The sequence below is a fragment of the Neopsephotus bourkii genome, unplaced genomic scaffold, assembly GCF_033783945.1.
Source record: "Neopsephotus bourkii isolate Nb327-2 ecotype Australia unplaced genomic scaffold, CSIRO-AGI_Nbou_v1 NB_1132, whole genome shotgun sequence".
NCBI classification, from domain to species: domain Eukaryota; kingdom Metazoa; phylum Chordata; class Aves; order Psittaciformes; family Psittacidae; genus Neopsephotus; species Neopsephotus bourkii.
Window position 1 is genome coordinate 2,007,238 of NW_026901618.1, and position 17,264 is coordinate 2,024,501.

At 36.5% G+C, this 17,264-nt stretch overlaps 1 protein-coding gene across 3 annotated transcripts in view; it reads left to right on the forward strand.

The window, feature by feature from the left end:
* Window positions 1–17,264, forward strand: part of LOC133217306 (peptide-N(4)-(N-acetyl-beta-glucosaminyl)asparagine amidase-like) — a 452,245-nt gene that overhangs the window by 12,000 nt on the left and 422,981 nt on the right. For all 3 annotated transcript variants that reach the window (XM_061362664.1, XM_061362667.1, XM_061362665.1), the window contains 15 exons: window positions 943–1,021; window positions 1,354–1,421; window positions 2,461–2,540; window positions 3,676–3,762; window positions 5,141–5,365; window positions 5,862–6,001; window positions 6,799–6,860; window positions 7,929–8,006; window positions 10,674–10,738; window positions 11,498–11,600; window positions 11,705–11,833; window positions 12,960–13,097; window positions 15,496–15,541; window positions 16,131–16,252; window positions 16,451–16,553. In XM_061362664.1, the coding sequence (XP_061218648.1) occupies window positions 943–1,021; window positions 1,354–1,421; window positions 2,461–2,540; window positions 3,676–3,762; window positions 5,141–5,365; window positions 5,862–6,001; window positions 6,799–6,860; window positions 7,929–8,006; window positions 10,674–10,738; window positions 11,498–11,600; window positions 11,705–11,833; window positions 12,960–13,097; window positions 15,496–15,541; window positions 16,131–16,252; window positions 16,451–16,553 (1,525 nt within the window). The remainder of the gene's footprint in view (window positions 1–942; window positions 1,022–1,353; window positions 1,422–2,460; window positions 2,541–3,675; window positions 3,763–5,140; window positions 5,366–5,861; window positions 6,002–6,798; window positions 6,861–7,928; window positions 8,007–10,673; window positions 10,739–11,497; window positions 11,601–11,704; window positions 11,834–12,959; window positions 13,098–15,495; window positions 15,542–16,130; window positions 16,253–16,450; window positions 16,554–17,264) is intronic.

Here is a 17,264-nt window from a genome sequence, read left to right on the forward strand (position 1 = left end):
GCAACATCTGCAAGTGTCATCCCCAGCAGCAGGAACCGAAATTGTGTAATTTATAATCATTTTTACTATGCATGTTGCTGGCATAGAGAATTTAAAAAGACATGAGTTGCAATTTTTATGATTTGCAGACTTCTAGGGAACTTAATCTATTCTATGTAGCATTAAAACTTTATTTTTTTTTTTACTTTTTGAGCAGTTTCAGATGAAAAAAGCTGTTCTCATTTTAAAGTGTTTTGGGATGTTTTAGTAGAAAACACTAGTTATTACTACCAATATTACTTTGCATAGTAGTATCCAACTCCTGAGTTTTCTTTCTAAATTATGTGCTGCTGCTGTAGCTCTTGCCTCTCTGTACCATTTACTTGAAACTGTGGTAATTTCCCCAGTGTTCTGTAAATTTCAAAATGCCACCAAAAGTAAGAGCAACATATAAGTGATGCTGAAACTTACATAATGATTTTGTGCCCTAACAAACATGACATGCCTGTGGCAATTCTCATTTCCTGGAAAATATGTTTGACCAGGAAGTTCTTAGGGTTATTAAAAAAGAGTGACCACCATTTCCCACCAGTTAGCTATGTTCAAAATCACTGTTAGCTGTTCCAAACAGTGCCCAACAGTAGATGCTAAGGGAAAAGTCTGAGAGCAGAAACATGAAGTGATAATTTGCCAGAAAACTCTTATCAACCTGTAGCAGCTTGCAAAGAAGGGAATTTGGCCCTAGAAGTAGGGTCATTGTATTCGATAGTCTTCATTAGATCTCCCTCTTGTGGAATTTTACACTTGCTATTTGAATTCTCATGCTTCCTGATCTCTACTGTTCCCTGACAAGTTTTTACCTTTCTTTTTGTGAAACTGATGCATCACCTACAGGCTATTTCCGTGTATTACACTCCAGGTCTATGAATTCTTAAAACTTTGTTTTTTCCCCCCTACTCGTAGTATATGGAAACAGTAGCAAATGGCTATCTTGATTACGGAGAAGAGCAGCATAATGTAGACAAGTTGGTCAACATGACATGTAAGTGTTAAATTATAAGGACACTTAAAACTTTTTGTGTGAGGCTTAACAGGTTTAAAATACTTGAGATGGTCACTACATAGGAAGTTACTAGATTTACTGTAGACATCATCAAATGAGTGAAAACTGAAATTGCTGTGGAAAAGCACATCTTGGTTTTGTACATAAGAAGTATTTCTTTAAGAAATTACTGCCTTTTATGCACTGAAATAACAGAGTAAAATGAGCTGGTCATGGTTTGAAGAACTGATACAGTGTTTATTATTTGATTAGTAAAATGAAAAATATTAAGTGCTAAAACTTCAATTTATGTGACTTCCTTTGTTCCATAGACATTTTCCAAAAGCTTGCTGCTGTTAACAGTCAAAGAGAATGGGTTATGGCAAGCAGAGCACATAAAGTAAGTGTTTTATAAAATTCTAATTATAGCAAATTAACTACGTAACTGAGTGACTAATGCTTTTCAGACTTGATCTAGGTGAGAGTAAATTTCTTACCTTGTCAAGCTTGTAAAGTAAGGTAATCTCAGTTCTATGTTTTACAGAAATATGAGTAGTAATTGTTTCTTGTATGTAAGCTAATTGCCCTGATGTATGGTTATTGGTTGCTTGAGATAAATATATCATAAATGTTTGGACTAAACTCCTTCATATAAAAATTAGTACTCATATTTACACTGTCCTGAGCTACACATTACTATGATACAAATAGTTTCATATATTTTAAAAATAGAAACACATTTTTATTTTTACGTAGATTACTGCTATGATTTTTCAGTTATGAAGTGTTCTGTGTCCAAATGGAATAGTGACAACCTAGACATCCCTACACATTACTCAGTCTAAGGATCTGTACTTAACTGTTGCTGATTTACGGCCAAACTAAGAAACAATAGAGATGATAATCAGCTAACTAGTGCTTTGTGATTCCATTATTCTGCAGTAAAACATTTGCAGTTGTGATCAGATAGTAGCACAGAACATATTTTTAGAGAATCTAAACAAATATGAAGTTTACTTTTGTCCTGGGTTCAGCAGACAAAATATTGACAGAATATAATGCACAACCTTAAATTACATACAATATTGTTTAAATATAAGCTAAAAATTAACTTTTTGCTTCAGAAGGCCTTAATTTAGAGTTCCATAGTGTTTTACGCAAGAAGAAATTTTTACAATGGTACATTAAGTTGGACAGTCAAGGGAGATACTAATTGCATTTGAGAATAAACATCCTTGCTTGTCCTAAGACTGGGTGTGTTCCAAGAGTTTAAATGTATATTAAAGTGTACTTTATAAGTTCCTAAGATTTTTAGTATATTGTGCAACAATTTGGTGTCTTAATTTGACTTTTCAATAAATAGTTATTGTGTGCATGAGTAGTAAAAGGAAAGAATGTAATTTATATTTATTTATCTTGTTTCATGTTTCATTTTCCAGACCCTGGTAAATTTGTTATCTGCCAGAGACAGCAATGTGCTTTTAGGTGCCCTCCTTGCTCTGACTAGTCTAGCAGAAAGGTAGGTTCAACTCGTATGCTGTAGTTCACAATAAGCATTTTGATGTTATCTCTTGAACAATAGTAAAACTGCTGTTTCTGAGAAAGACTTTGTTTTTTTTTTCATTCCAAAATGTGGCCTTGTTCTGTGGAGATCTATGATAAGTGCTTAATTTTGTACTGATGTAATAAAGTGAAGTCTTCGCAGCAAATTTCTTGTTCATGTGGAGGACTTTTAAAAGGCTGGAGTCACACAACCTCTGTTTTCAATCCCTATGCAGGATTCTGGAATTCTTACCGACTTCCTGTATATAAAAATCTTTTATGCTGACCTTAATACAACAGTGCCTCAGAATAACCAGCAAGAATACTGTTCAGTATAGTAAATAATGAACGCATACACTCAAATCTGTGTATATGTATCCCCTGTTCACTAATGTTTATTTTTAAATAGAGAGTAGGACTTTTTTTTCCTGGTGTAGAGGGGAAAAATGTAAAAAGAAAATACAGCATCTTTCATTCTTAGCATTTTTATAGAAGTTACTGCTTCTGCATTATTGTGCTGCTGACTTCCAGATTTCTACAACAATTTTATCTTTTAAATGAAAAATTATAAGGAAAATTACAAAATTGAAGAGCATACATACAATTCCTTGAGATCAGTAGGAATTTATTTATGAGATTTCACTGGATTTTCTCATTTCCTAAATTTCTTTTATTCTACTAGAGTTCATTTTTTTAAAAAATGATGTTATACATTAATTTTTAACTTCCATTTAGCTTTCTTCACAGAATTAAATGTGTTATATTTGAACTGGGCAGGAAAGTGTTTGGAGTATATTATAAATATTTATGTAAATTTGGTTGATTAAAAAAATTTCTAGTAAGAAACAAATGAAATGAACATTTGTTTCTTTACTTTTATGCATTCGCACTTTTTTGTATTGGGAAAATTGGATATTGTTGCATGGTCACTCTTGACACGGCATATATTTACGCCTTTAAATATTTGTGTGTACAGTATGATATTATTACTTAAGACTTGAGAACAAAATAACTGATCAAATGTATAAGGAGGGACGCTAAAAAGCAATGTGGTTTTTTTTTTTTAAATACAATTTCATTTCATATAAATGCCAGGAATAATCAATTTGTAGTCCAGAATGTAGGGAGAAGATAAGTGAGCTCAGCATTGTTGAGAACTTGCTGGTGATACTGCGTGAATATGATTTGCTTTCTAAAAGGTGAGACTTCGCTTGTAGAGTAATTGATTTTAAATTTATTTTGACTTTTTCGTTTAGAGACATGTTTATTTAGAGGAATCATTTAATGTGCCACTTTAATATACTCAAGGTAAAGTTCTGATGTGTGTATTTTGAATCAGATACCGATACAACAAAGTCTTTTCTAGTAGTTTTGTTCCAAGCTGTGCCCCCTCTTTTCACTGATGGCCTACAATGCAGTGCAAATAATTTGTTGTGTTACCATAAAGTGATAGCAGGTGCTTTGGAGTGGTAGCATGTCCTTTTTGCTCCTGGCAGACCTGAGTGATTAGATAGAAATCACAGCTCCTGGGATGCCCAATATAAACTAGTGAAAAAATTGCAATACAAATAGCTGTTGCAGTTTATGGCAGAGGTTGGGTCAGACCTTTTAGTTAGAAAATCATAAAGGTTCTTTCAGTTCTTTAGCTAAGACTGCAAGCCGAGCATAGAGTATCTGCGTTTCAGTAAGAAACCAAAAGACCCTCAAATTTGATAATACGTCACATATTTATCACACTTAAAACTATTTCTTAAATTTCATGCATAATTATTTGATGCATGTAAATTATAATACATATGACTAAAGATAAAGGAATTGAACATAGCAAAAGATTTTATTCAGTTTCTGAGTCTGAAATGCTTTAGATTATATGTAAAACAAAAGTTTGTTCTAAAATTGGAATTTGAGTGTAGACAGGAAATGGTTGAAGTTCAAAGCTATTTAAGAATAATCTTTAAATTAATATGTGAATTTGAATTGTTATGTTTCATCAAACACACATACAGTTTTATTTGCTTCAACTGGAAATGGAAATCTCGAACCCTATTTCTGTGCAAAGTTCACCGTAATTGGGGTGAAGTTAATGAAAATCTTGTATAATATTTTGAAATGATATATCCAATCCCCTTTCTAAACCTAGTATTCAAAACATACTAGAGAAGAATCACAAATATTTGTGGAATTATTCCAATTCCATAGATAGACTTTGCAAGTTAATGCCATCAGTGCTCCCAGTAGCATTAATGCCATTAAGAAGGTGGTACCTCAGATGACTGCAGTCCACCTGGCCACCTCCCTTCCTGACTGTGTATGCTTGGCTGCCTATGCTGATAGCCAAACTCAGAGTAAATATAATTTTATCACTTCTGAAAGTTGACCTTTTTATTTTTTTTTACAGTGTTTTTGCAGTTTACAGTGACTTTAAGCAGTTTTTCTTAACTCCTTTGCTTTTCATGATTGTTATTATGGGAGGTCTCTGTTCACATTTGCTGTGGTTTTTTTCCCCCTTTGCTAACTGACAATATGAAGTAATGATTGAGTTATTGTTAAAAGTGCTTGATGATTTCTTTTTTTTAGGCTCACAGCAGAGTTGTTACGTCTCCTCTGTGCAGAGTCACAGGTCAAAGAGCAAATAAGAATGTATGAGGGAGTTCCAGTCTTGCTCAGTTTACTCCATTCTGATCATATAAAACTTCTATGGAGTATAGTTTGGATTCTGGTACAGGTTTGTGAGGATCCTGAGGCTAGTGTGGAAATTCGGATTTGGGGTGGAATCAAACAGCTCCTTCATATTTTACAGGGGTAGGTTTTCAGTCCTCAGCATTGTGGCAATTATATGAGACTGTTTCATATTTTATGATATATTTGACCAAGTGCTGTTTTATCAAGTAGCTTCTTTGTGTTGTTCAGCTGTATGTGATGTCTGCAGAAATTATGAGGCTATTTATATCATAATGATTAATTAGTGTTTTTTTTTTTTAGCTATGCGGATTTCATTGTTATCTAAAATGGTTTTAATATTTTCACTGTATAAAGTAAGCAATGAATAATGATAAATGTCATTACTGCCTAATTAGATTTCCTATTAATCAGACACGTATTTCATGAGCTAGAATAGTGAATATAATTGATGAATGTGGTAAAGGAATTTTATGTTTAGAGGCTTGTTTGCTTTTTCAAAGTGTATTAGCTATTTTAGTGGAAAACCTCTGAATCTTTAGAACTTCAGAAATAGTTAAGGAAGATATGTTAAGCCTTTTTTTTTACACTGCAATTTGTTTTGATTTTTTTCTTTCAGGGACAAAAATCTTGTTTCTGATCGCTCTTCAGTTGGAAGTCTATCCAGTGCTAATGCAGCAGGGAGAATCCAATATTTTCATTTGTCAAATGATTTGAGTCCTGATGAGATGCAAGAAAATACTTTCTCCCTTCAAGCAGGTAGGTTTATATGGCCTAATCCTCTTTCATGTGTGTACTTACACTTGCACAAAGGTATTATAAATATTTCAAATTTGAAATTGTAAAACTTGATACCTGCTTTGGGGAGCAGGAGCACCAAGTCATCTGTGTTTATTTCCAACTGTGGAATACCAGTACATGTTTTCAAAAAGCACACTTTTTCTAGAAAGAAGTAAAGGATAAAGTACTAAGTACATAAAGATTTATTTCACCTGTAAAAATATCTGAAACATATATATATATATATATATATTCAATTTTGTAGCCTGAGATCATTTTTATTTCATCATATTTTTGCCTCTGTTTAAACTTACTATGTGTCATGGTGCAAAACCAGCCAGTAACTCAGCACCATGAAGCTGCTCACTCACTCCCTCCTTCTGCCTCCCTGGGCAGGATAAAAAGAATAAAAAAGAATGTAAAACCCAGCCCGATCCAAGTAGTGATCTGCCCTTCTGGGTAACTCCCCCCAGTTTATATACTGGGCATGACGTGCTGTGGTATGGAATACCCCTTTGGGGTTTGGGTCAGGTGTCCTGTCTCTGCTTCTTCCTGGCTTCTTGTGCCCCTCCTCACTGGCAGAGCATGAGAGACTGAAAAGTCCTTGACTGGGTAAGTGCTACTGAGCAACAACTAGAACATCGGTGTGTTAAGGAGGGGGGGAGTGACTGTGCAGCTGGATGGGCATTTGGCCGTTAGCTAATGTTAACCCACCATACTATCTGAATGTCTGTTTGAATCTGGCCCTAAATGTTACATCTGAATTTTTATTCTAGCCTGTTGTGCAGCAATTACTGAACTGGTGCTCAATGAGACTAACTCTTACCAGGTTGTACAGGTAAGAAGATGTTATTCAATAAAGTAAAGCATTAGAGCTTATAATTTGACTTAATTGTATTAAGTTGTCACCATAATTTAATTAACAAAATGCATTTGAAAGGTATGGGAAAATATGACATTCTATAACTTCAGTATCTCTGTTTCTTTATACATTTGCACACAGAGACATAGACAGAAGATACCAACATATGTATCTAGTTGTCTGGAAGAAAGACAGCCTTGTTCAGGCAAGGTTAATTTTGGCATCTCTTGCCATATTCAAAATAGGATACTAAATAAGAGTAATAAGGGAATTAACTGAGAGATAAAAATTCTGAATTTCAGGAAGTTTATTAAAACAAAGTCTGTGGAGCTTATATTGGCATGTTGTTGTTTCACAATTTGTGTTTTCTTCAGAGTATTTATTTCTGGCATAACTTCTGCACTCTATCCCCAGGGTTGTGTTTTTAAACCTCATTTAAAATGTAATATTTAAATCAGGTAGAACCTATGGTTCTGTAAACTGTTCTGAAAATCCTTGGTGTGTATTCCAGACATAGACAAAGACACAAATATATAGGACATTAATACCAGCTGATAGCTGTATCCAGCTCTCATACTTTAAATGTAAAGTTGGTGATCAAAGCCTTCAAGTTAGCTTATAACCCAGTTAGAGGTATTCCTAGGAGAATCGAGAGAACAAAAAGCTCTATATATGACCAGGAAAGAAGTTCATATATATCAAAACTGTTGGTTCAGAGGAAAGGAATGGAAGCAGGTCTGGGGAAAATAAAAGGAAGTATTTTCTGTATATCTTTAGCACTACAATTGCCAATAACCATACTCATTTAGACTTATTTAAACTGGGTAAGTTTTGAAAACAATATAACTCCTGGAGGACTTGGGAAGTAAAAGGCTGGTTTTAATACAGTTTTTCTGCATTGCTGTAGCAATCCTTTGAGCTTGTAATTTAGGTGTGCTATAGGATGTTGAGAACTTGTCAGTTGGTATTAGCTTCTGATTTATCTGAAGTAACACTTTTTTATTTGTGTGCTATGTATACATATTGACCTTTTTCTGTTTACAGGCGAATGGAATATATATAATAGCAAAGCTGATTTTACCAAAGAAAGAAAGAAATGCTGAAAATGCTAATTTATTACAGGTAGTTCCTTGTATCCAATTATCATTGCATATTGAAATCCCCAAACAGTCTCTGAGATTTTTTTTTTATTATTCTAAATTTATTTTAAAGTGCAGTAAAAAAAACAATCTTACTTAAAGGGTGGAAAAAATCCCAAGAAAACAAAACCTGGAATAACAAATGTATCTGCTTAAATAGTGACTCAGTTTCTGGTGCTGTGTTCTGATCTACTTTGTTTCTGGCACTTCATATAGTGTAAAGGAAAATGAGTATTTTTCTTGTGATAACCTTCCCACCACTTTTTCAGGCTGTACAGCGTCAGGATTTCTTTTTAGTGTCTTGATCTTCATTGAAAATCACTGTAGATTTGACACTATACTAATATCTGTTTCATTCTGAAGAATCTTGCTGTTGCTGTTAAATAAAATACATGAAAACATTGCATGAAGTAGAGCAAATTTAAATGTAGGATAAATAGAGAGCTAATGAGAGTGGTTTGGGGGTTTGCCTGTCAATACCTCCATAAATGTACTGGTTTGTGTCAACTTAGGCTAAAATTTATCAGTGGTAATTATCTGATAGCTCTTTTCCACCGCCTGTGAAATTATGTTGGTGTCTCTGAGCTATAGGAAAGTAGTGGTCTAGGGTTCAAGGATGAACACAACTGCTGCTGCTCCAGTTGCCCTTCTCTGGGCAAATGTGAGGTCCTTAGCACAAATGAATGCAGTCAGGTTCCTGTTTCTCCCCTGCTCTTTATTCAGGTGTAGCCCTACACTAACAGGGCTAAATAGCTACTCACCTATTTTATCAGGTAGACATACCTGGATTGCAAGGAAAGGCATTTCCACAAACAGAAAAATAACTCATTGTAGTGACATCTTTCTCTTTCCAGTTCTAGATTAGGGTTGGAGTGCAGATTCGGTGCAGCAGGTACCTTTCTTCTGCAGTGAGGTTTGATAGTGCATTTCAGTTAAATCAGCTTAAGGATGAGATGAATAAAAACCTCCTTAGAAGCTAAGTGAAACTAACATGGAGTCTAATAAACTGGAGCATATGCTCATTACAGTTGCCTCATGCAACTGCAAGGAGCTTAATTGTGCCTACCATGGTTTAGATTCCAACAGGATGTGTTGGAATTAAATCACAGAAGATAATAAGCAACTGCAGTTGTGTTAAATATTAAGCTGTGTGAATTAATAGTGGACTCAATGATCACATATGAAGACAAAATCTGTGTCAGGCAAACAATAAGAAATGTATTTTTTCACAAGAGCTTGTTCAGATTCTCACCCTGTTATCTGTATTGCCTTAATCATTGTTACTGCTGTGCAGTACAGCTGCAGCTACTGGAATACGCTTTTTTGAATTTCATAGGTATTTTTCTTAGAATTCTTGCAGTGCTGGTGTGGTTTCTCTACTGCTCCATTGTTTTGTGTTTTCAATGATTAAATTTTAGTTTCTTTCTGCTGTAATTCCTTAGTGATCTTAGTTCAGTATTTTAAGGGTAACTGTGGTATCAGTCATTTGTTCTGCATATGTACCATATATAAAAATCATTATGCCTTAACTGAAGCAAATTAACAAATGTTAATTATAAATCTAGTACACACACAGTACTAGAATGTTAATACCATATACAGAATGTTAATTATAAATCACATAGTACTAGTGTGAGAAAGATGAATATTAATCACTGTTTAAAATATCAATTTCATTATTAATTTATTATCATTTCCCTTCACTGATGGGTTTTCTACAGTAAGATCTATGTGTAGTCTCTAAAATGAAAGACTTTCAGGGTGGCAACTGTGGCCCAGATAGTCTGGTTTATTTTGTACAGCTAAGCCGTGGCTGTGATGCTCAGTGGAATGTCAGACATCATAACATCCCAGTCTTCTCTTGTGATGAGGGAGTATACTTTGGATTAAAAAGAAACGTTGCCTGTAAAAGAGACAGCTTCGTAGCAGCATTAACATACATTCCTTTTCTGTAAAATTTTAGGTATCCTGCTTCCTTCATCAGTAGCATTTGGCCTTTGTTTCCTTCATTTAATGCATTTTCTATATATTGAAAGATCTCTTATTTTTTTTTTTAACATGGGGATTAATTCTGCAGTTAGCACTAAGACACGATTGCCATTGCCTAAATAGGGGTTATCGCACTGGACTGCAGCAGTGTTTTAGTCACTGATGCAATAAAGTAATTCTGAATTATACTAGAGGCGTTTAGTATTTGCATTGTTTCAGGTATCAATACCTTATTTCACTTTGGCTTACTTTATACCATCATGTTTGTTTGGTCAGCCATACATGTGCCATACTATTGACTCTTGGTAAATGGGGTTAAAGATGAGTTGCATAAAAACATACTTACTTTACAAATAAAAAGAGATGATTAAGGCTTAAATCTTCCTCAGCCTGTTCTATAGCTTTAGTCACCCACTTTCCCCCACCCCCCTTCCCGCCCTTTTTTTTCCCCCTGATAAATGGCTCTGCCTCCTTTTAAATTACAGGAAAAACTTAATACATTTTTACTCTCTTCATTATCAGGTTAGTATCATAATCTGTCTAGTCATTTAAGTACAAAGTTTACTACCATGGGAAGTCAAGGGGAATCCTTGACTTTTATTCAGTGGCTTTTCCAATTATGTATAAATTTCTCATTAATTGAAATATTTTCCTGCCGTAGTGTTACGCTTTCAGAGCCCTGAGATTTCTCTTCAGTATGGAAAGAAATCGGCATATCTTTAAAAGGTATGTTAACAAAATGTTTTGTGAAGCTCCTTTTTAAGATAGTTGTTCAAAAGTTGTAAATCCAATCAGAAAGACAAGTTTTTTAAATGTTATGTATTTTCAACAAGAAGAAATAGTAGAAATAGGTCAAATTCTGTCCTTCCCAGAGTTTCAATTCACCATTCCTGCACTGTATCAGTGAGAGCTACAAGATACAGATGCTCAGTGAGGGGCTTCTATTGTATGCATGCCCGAGAACCTAGCTCTTCAGGGGTTCCTATGCATTACAAGAAGGAACTCAGAAAAACTGACAGCAAGCATAATATAATATAAAAGAAGAAAAAAAAAACCACAAACCACAAAAATGACTGGAAATTTGGGAGGTGGATTGACTTTAAAAAGGCTTACATTTGTTTGGACAACTGGTATATAAATATCCAAACAATGGAGGCTGAAGTCTGACTTTTGATAGGTCCTTTAACTTCTGTGTACGTAATCATAGAATCACAAAATGTTTTGGTTTGGAAGGGCAGAGACACCTTCCACTGCACCTGGTTGCTCTGCATAGGTATGTATAACCTTCAAAGTTTTTTTCCTTAGGATACCATCATTCCTATGTAATGATAGAGGATTAATATCTGAATAGATCAGTAAAAATTAAGTGCATTATTTAGCATGTTCTAAAGTAAGTTGAAATAATAAACACTGAAAAGTCTATGCTATATATTAATAGCCACTATACACTGTTTCTAAAGTAAATTAAAATGTAAACCTTTGTAGACTTTTCCCTACTGACTTGTTTGAAATCTTCATTGATATTGGACATTATGTGCGTGATATCAGTGCTTATGAAGAGTTGGTATCAAAGCTAAATTTATTAAAGGTAAGTAAGAACCTTTGTAAAAAGCTATAGTCTTTGCACTTTCTTATCACAAGAAAGGCATGACATTCTTCTATTTATTTACTTGTAATTTAATTTATAACCAGGAAGATGAATTCAAGCAAATTGCTGAAAGTATTGAGAGCATGAATCAGAATAAGGCACCTACAAAACACATAGGCAATTATGCAATTTTAGAGCACCTTGGCCGTGGAGCTTTTGGAAGTGTATATAAGGTAAACTTATCTTTTGGTATTTACAGGTTTGGGGGGAGGAGTGGGTCTAATACTTCTTTTAGGCAATACTGTTGTTCTGGTTTCAGCTGGGCTAGAGTTAATTTTCTTTCCAGAAGCTGGTGCAGAGTTTTGGCTTTAGTCTGGGACCAATGCTGATAACACACCGATGTTTTAGTTGTTGCCCAGTAGCACTTACCCCAATCAAGGAATTTTCAGTCTCTCATGCTCTGCCAGTGAGGAGGAGCACAAGAAGCCATGAGGAAGCAGAGACAGGACACCTGACCCAAACTAGCCAAAGGGGTATTCCATACCGTAGCACGTCATGCGCAGTATATAAACTGGGGAGAGTTACCCGAAAGGAACCGCCCACTTCTCGGGTTGGGCTGGGTATGTCAGCAGGTGGTGAGAAATTGTTTCATGCATCACTGCTGTTTACTTCCTTTTTCTTCTCCTTTCTCCTCTCTGTTTTATGTTCTCTCTCCTTGATATTTCTCTTATCATTATTATTATTAATAGTATTATGTTCGACCTTAGTTACTGGACTGTTCTTATCTCAACCTATGGGGTTTACACTCTTTCTATTCCCCTTCCCATCCTGGCTGGAGGGGAGAAGTGGGGGGTGAGCAAATGGCTGTTTGGTGCTTTGTTACTGGCTGGGCTTAAGCCATGACAGCCATCCTCTGAATTTCAGTAGGGGAATGCAGATGCAAAGATGACTTTGTGGATCTGCTGTTAGTATTTGCTGTAATTTTGTTTGCCCCTTCTTGTATTTGTAAGATTGACCAGTGTATCTCTTAGGTTTCTTACTTTCACTTTCTCTTAATTTCTTTCTACAAACAGAATTTCTGTCTATTGCAGAGGCTAAATAATCTGTGTAAAAATTCAAGTATGTTTTATCTGAAGGGCAATACTGGCCACAGATAATGTTACCTCAAACACAAAGTGTACTGCTTACCTGTACTGTAGGACTCAGTTCATATGGCCAATCACATCATGTACAGAAAAAGCTAGGATTGTAACTTTTGTGAGTCAGGTTTGGACTCTAATAACTGATCTGGCAGCCATAATAATATCCTTTCTATCCCCGCCCTATATTAACTTTACAAGGGTTTTGATTTTTTCACAGGTTAGAAAGCATAATGGACAAAATCTCCTGGCAATGAAAGAAGTCAATTTACACAATCCAGCATTTGGAAAGGACAAAAAAACCAGAGACAGCAGTGTAAAGAACATTGTCTCTGAATTAACCATCATCAAAGAGCAGGTATGTCTCATGACCTCTAGTTTCATTTGTGAGCATTCTGTTGTTAGCTTTATTAACTGTGAATTCTTATATGAAAAGCTGCCTGGCAGAAAAGACCCTGGGGGTGTTGTCTGACCATTGGCTGACCCAGCTTGTGCCCAGGCAGCCAAGGCAGCCAGGAGCATCCTGGTCTGTATCAGCAATAGTGTGGCAGCAGAGCCAGGGCAGTGATCATCCCCCTGTACTGGGCGCTGGTGAGGCCGCACCTCAAATCCTGTGTTTGGTTCTGGGCCTCTCACTACAAGAGGGACATTGAGGTGCAGAGCAGGTCCAGAGAAGGCCAATGGAGCTGGTGAAGGGCCTGGAGCATGAGTTTGATGAGGAACGCTGAGGCAACTACTGGTGTTTAATCTGGAGAAAGGAAGGCTCAGGGGAGACTGTTTTGCGCCCTACAACTGCCTGTGAGGTGGGCATTGGTCTCTTCTCCCAAGTAAGAAGCAACAGGACAAGAGGTAACAGCCTCAAGTTGTGCCAGGAAGGGCTCAGGCTGGATATTAGGAAATATTTCTTCACCAAAGGGGTTGTCAAGCACTTGAACAGACTGCCCAAGAAAGTTGAGTCACCATCCCTAGAGATACTTAAAAGACCTGTAGGTGTGGTGCTCAACACATGATTTAGTGGGACTTGTCAGTGCTAGGTTAATGGTTGGACTTGATAATCTTAAAAGGTCTTTTCCAACATAGTTGATTCTATGATTCTATATTGCAGTGCTTCCAGCTGCTGTTACTATTTTTGTCTGACCACTACACTATTATCATAGAATCATAGAATAGTTGGGGTTGGAAAGGACCTTAAGATTATCAAGTTCCAACCCCCCTGCCATGGGCAGGGACACCTCACACTAAACCATATCACCCAAGGCCTCGTCCAACCTAGCCTTGAACACCGCCAGGGATGGAGGATTCACAACCTCCCTGGGCAACCCATTCCAGTGCCTCAGCACCCTTACAGGAAAGAATTTCCTCCTTATATCCAATCTAAACTTCCTCTGTTTAAGTTTTAACCCATTACCCCTTGTCCTATCACTACAGTCCCTAATGAAGAGTCCCTCCCCAGCATCCCTATATGCCCCCTTCAGATACTGGAAGGCTGCTATGAGGTGTCCACGCAGCCTTCTCTTCTCCAGGCTCAACAGCCCCAACTTTCTCAGCCTGTCTTCATAGGGGAGCTGCTCCAGTCCCCTGATCGTCCTCGTGGCCCTCCTCTGGACTTGTTCCAACAGTTCCATGTCCTTTTTATGTTGAGGACACCAGAACTGCATACAATACTCCAAGTGAGGTCTCACAAGAGCAGAGTAGAGGGGCAGGATCACCTCCTTGGACCTGCTGGTCACACTCCTTTTGATGCAGCCCAGCATACGGTTGGCTTCCTGGGCTGCAAGCACACACTGAAGCTGGCTCATGTTCATTTTCTCATCAACCAACCCCCCCAAGTCCTTCTCCACAGGGCTGCTCTGAATCTCATCTCTGCCCAGCCTGTAGCTGTGCCTGGGATTGCTCCGACCCAGGTGTAGGACCTTGCACTTGGCATGGTTAAACTTCATGAGGTTGGCATCAGCCCACCTCACAAGTGTGTCAAGGTCCCTCTGGATGGCATTCCTTCCCTCCAGCGTATCAACCGAACCACACAGCTTGGTGTCATTGGCAAACTTGCTGAGGGCGCACTCAATCCCACTGTCCATGGCAGCGATGAAGATGTTGAACAAGACCAGTCCCAACACCGATCCCTGAGGGACACCACTCGTTACTGGTCTCCAGCTGGACATTGAGCCATTGACCACAACTCTTTGTGTGCTGCCATCCAGCCAGTTGTTTGTCCCCCTTTTACCTGAATGCTGTCACTTTGAAAACCTTTTTACTGTAGCATTAGCAGCAGAGCAGATGCCTGTTAGTAAAGATTCTTACTTCCTTTTTTGGTGGTATTTGAACTTTTCAGGGATTCTTTAAATTAAGGTCGTGATAGAAAACTGATGAGTCTTTGTTCCATTTAATGAATCCTGGGGCTTAAAATACGAGAAGGTGGTATTTTTTGTAATTGAAAATTAAGACCCCAGAGTGATCATTAGTGTTCTTAGGCTAAGAAAACCAATACTTTGATACAGGTGTAATTGTAAACTCAAACTTCATTTGCTCTTTCAATTATTAAGGGAAGAGTAGACAGGAATCATGCTGTCTTTTCCTCCTGGTTGTTCTTGTAATGTGCAACACTTCTCTGTTTGGGAAAATTAATGAAGGTCTACTGCACTGCAGTACATAGAAAAGTTTCTGGAATCCTTCATTCCAGTATGCAGCTAACCATTATGAATACTGTGCCATCAGTTTAACCATTCTAAACATCTACATTTTTTTCCTCATTGTAGCTTTATCATCCAAATGTTGTGCGGTACTATAGAACCTTCTTGGAAAGTAAGTATAAATGCTGAGAATTACCACAGTAAACATAATGAAGAAATAGAAATAGAAAATGAAAACACAACTTGAAAGGAATGTGTCAAATTTCAGCAATAAATGATAAGACTTTCTTCAAGGACTGCTACAGTTCAGACAGGCTTATATTCCTTTAAAACTGAAAAAGTGATGAGATATTACATTTGTTTATCAGTAAAACTAGGCACAATATAAACATGTAGAAAGCATCATTCTCATTTGATAAGATCCAAAATTTACAACTGGACTGCTGTGTAGGGAGAAAAGCTATAGTGACTAATTGAATGATATAGATTGCTCAGCCATATTGTTTAAATTTTCTTTAAAGTGTTAGCTACTTACACATGCCCACTGAGTGATTTTCCTGGAGTGAATTCCTTATATTTACTGTGTTATAAACTGAGGGAAAAAAAAGAATAACAAGGAATAGAACAGTGATTAAATGTATTTGCACAAGTTCTTTTTTAAAAGTAAAAACAGCTTTTAAAATATGTTTAAACCTCAAATATTCTATTGTCAAATGCCTTCTCTATAAATGTAATCTATTAATTCATTTTCTTTTATGTAGATGACAAGTTGTACATAGTCATGGAGCTCATAGAGGGAGTGCCATTGGGAGAGCATTTTCACTCTTTGAAAGAAAAGCAACAACACTTTACAGAAGAAAGAATATGGCATGTATTTATCCAAGTAAGGGCCTTCATTCTTTTTGTTATCAGGACTTCCTTGCATGAAATTAGTAGCACCATTTATATTTGTTAGGCTAATAACTGACAAAGTAATGTTTATTGTATCAGGCACTAATATCAGATTTTAATTTAATTTAATGTGCCTTTATCTAGGTTGTAGTTAAGAATATTAATGAGGCCCTTTCTGTTTGTTTTTAAGCTTTGTCTAGCTCTTCATTATTTGCATAAAGAGAAAAGGATTGTTCATCGAGATCTCACTCCAAACAATGTCATGCTGGGAGATGAAGACAAAGTTACAATTAGTAAGTAGAGCTATTTACTTAGAGAATTTCCCGTGATGTACGTGAGTAGAATTTCTTCACTGAAATTCTCGAGGTTTTCAGATTTCCAGGCATTGGTCACCATACTTGGAAGCCAGTAAATTATTGCATTATTATACTGTTGTGTAATTGCTAATGAAAATTTTGTGACCATTGTCACCAGGTGTCATCAGCCACAACTATATTTATTACAGACATGTGAGTCAAATATGACAGAGATGATTTAGCCCTGAAAAAAATAGACTATATTTATGCTTCAAGGCCTGTTTTTATTTAAATCAGCAAGAAAATCTAAATAATCAACTTCAGATAGTAAGTGCTAGTGAACATACTAAAATATAACAACCATCTGTTCTATTCTAGTTGTACCATGAAATTGTTTAATATCCATCAGTTGTTCCCAGTGATCAGCTGCAATGAGGTGCTATTTGTCTAAGCTTGTGGCAGTGAATATTCTTGATGTATGCTTCTAGAATCTCCACAGTGGGGAGGAAGGACCCTAGGCAGATCTCAGGGTAGGCTTTGAAAGCAGTATATGTGTGAACAGTACAAAATATGGCAAAGTTTTACTCTTTGAGTGAAACAATGCAACCTGGTACACACAGCAAGCCCTACAGGCAATTCAGATACTGTAGTTTTTAAAGTTCTCAAAGCACTACTGAATGCTTTCTTACTGCTCATGACACAGAACTA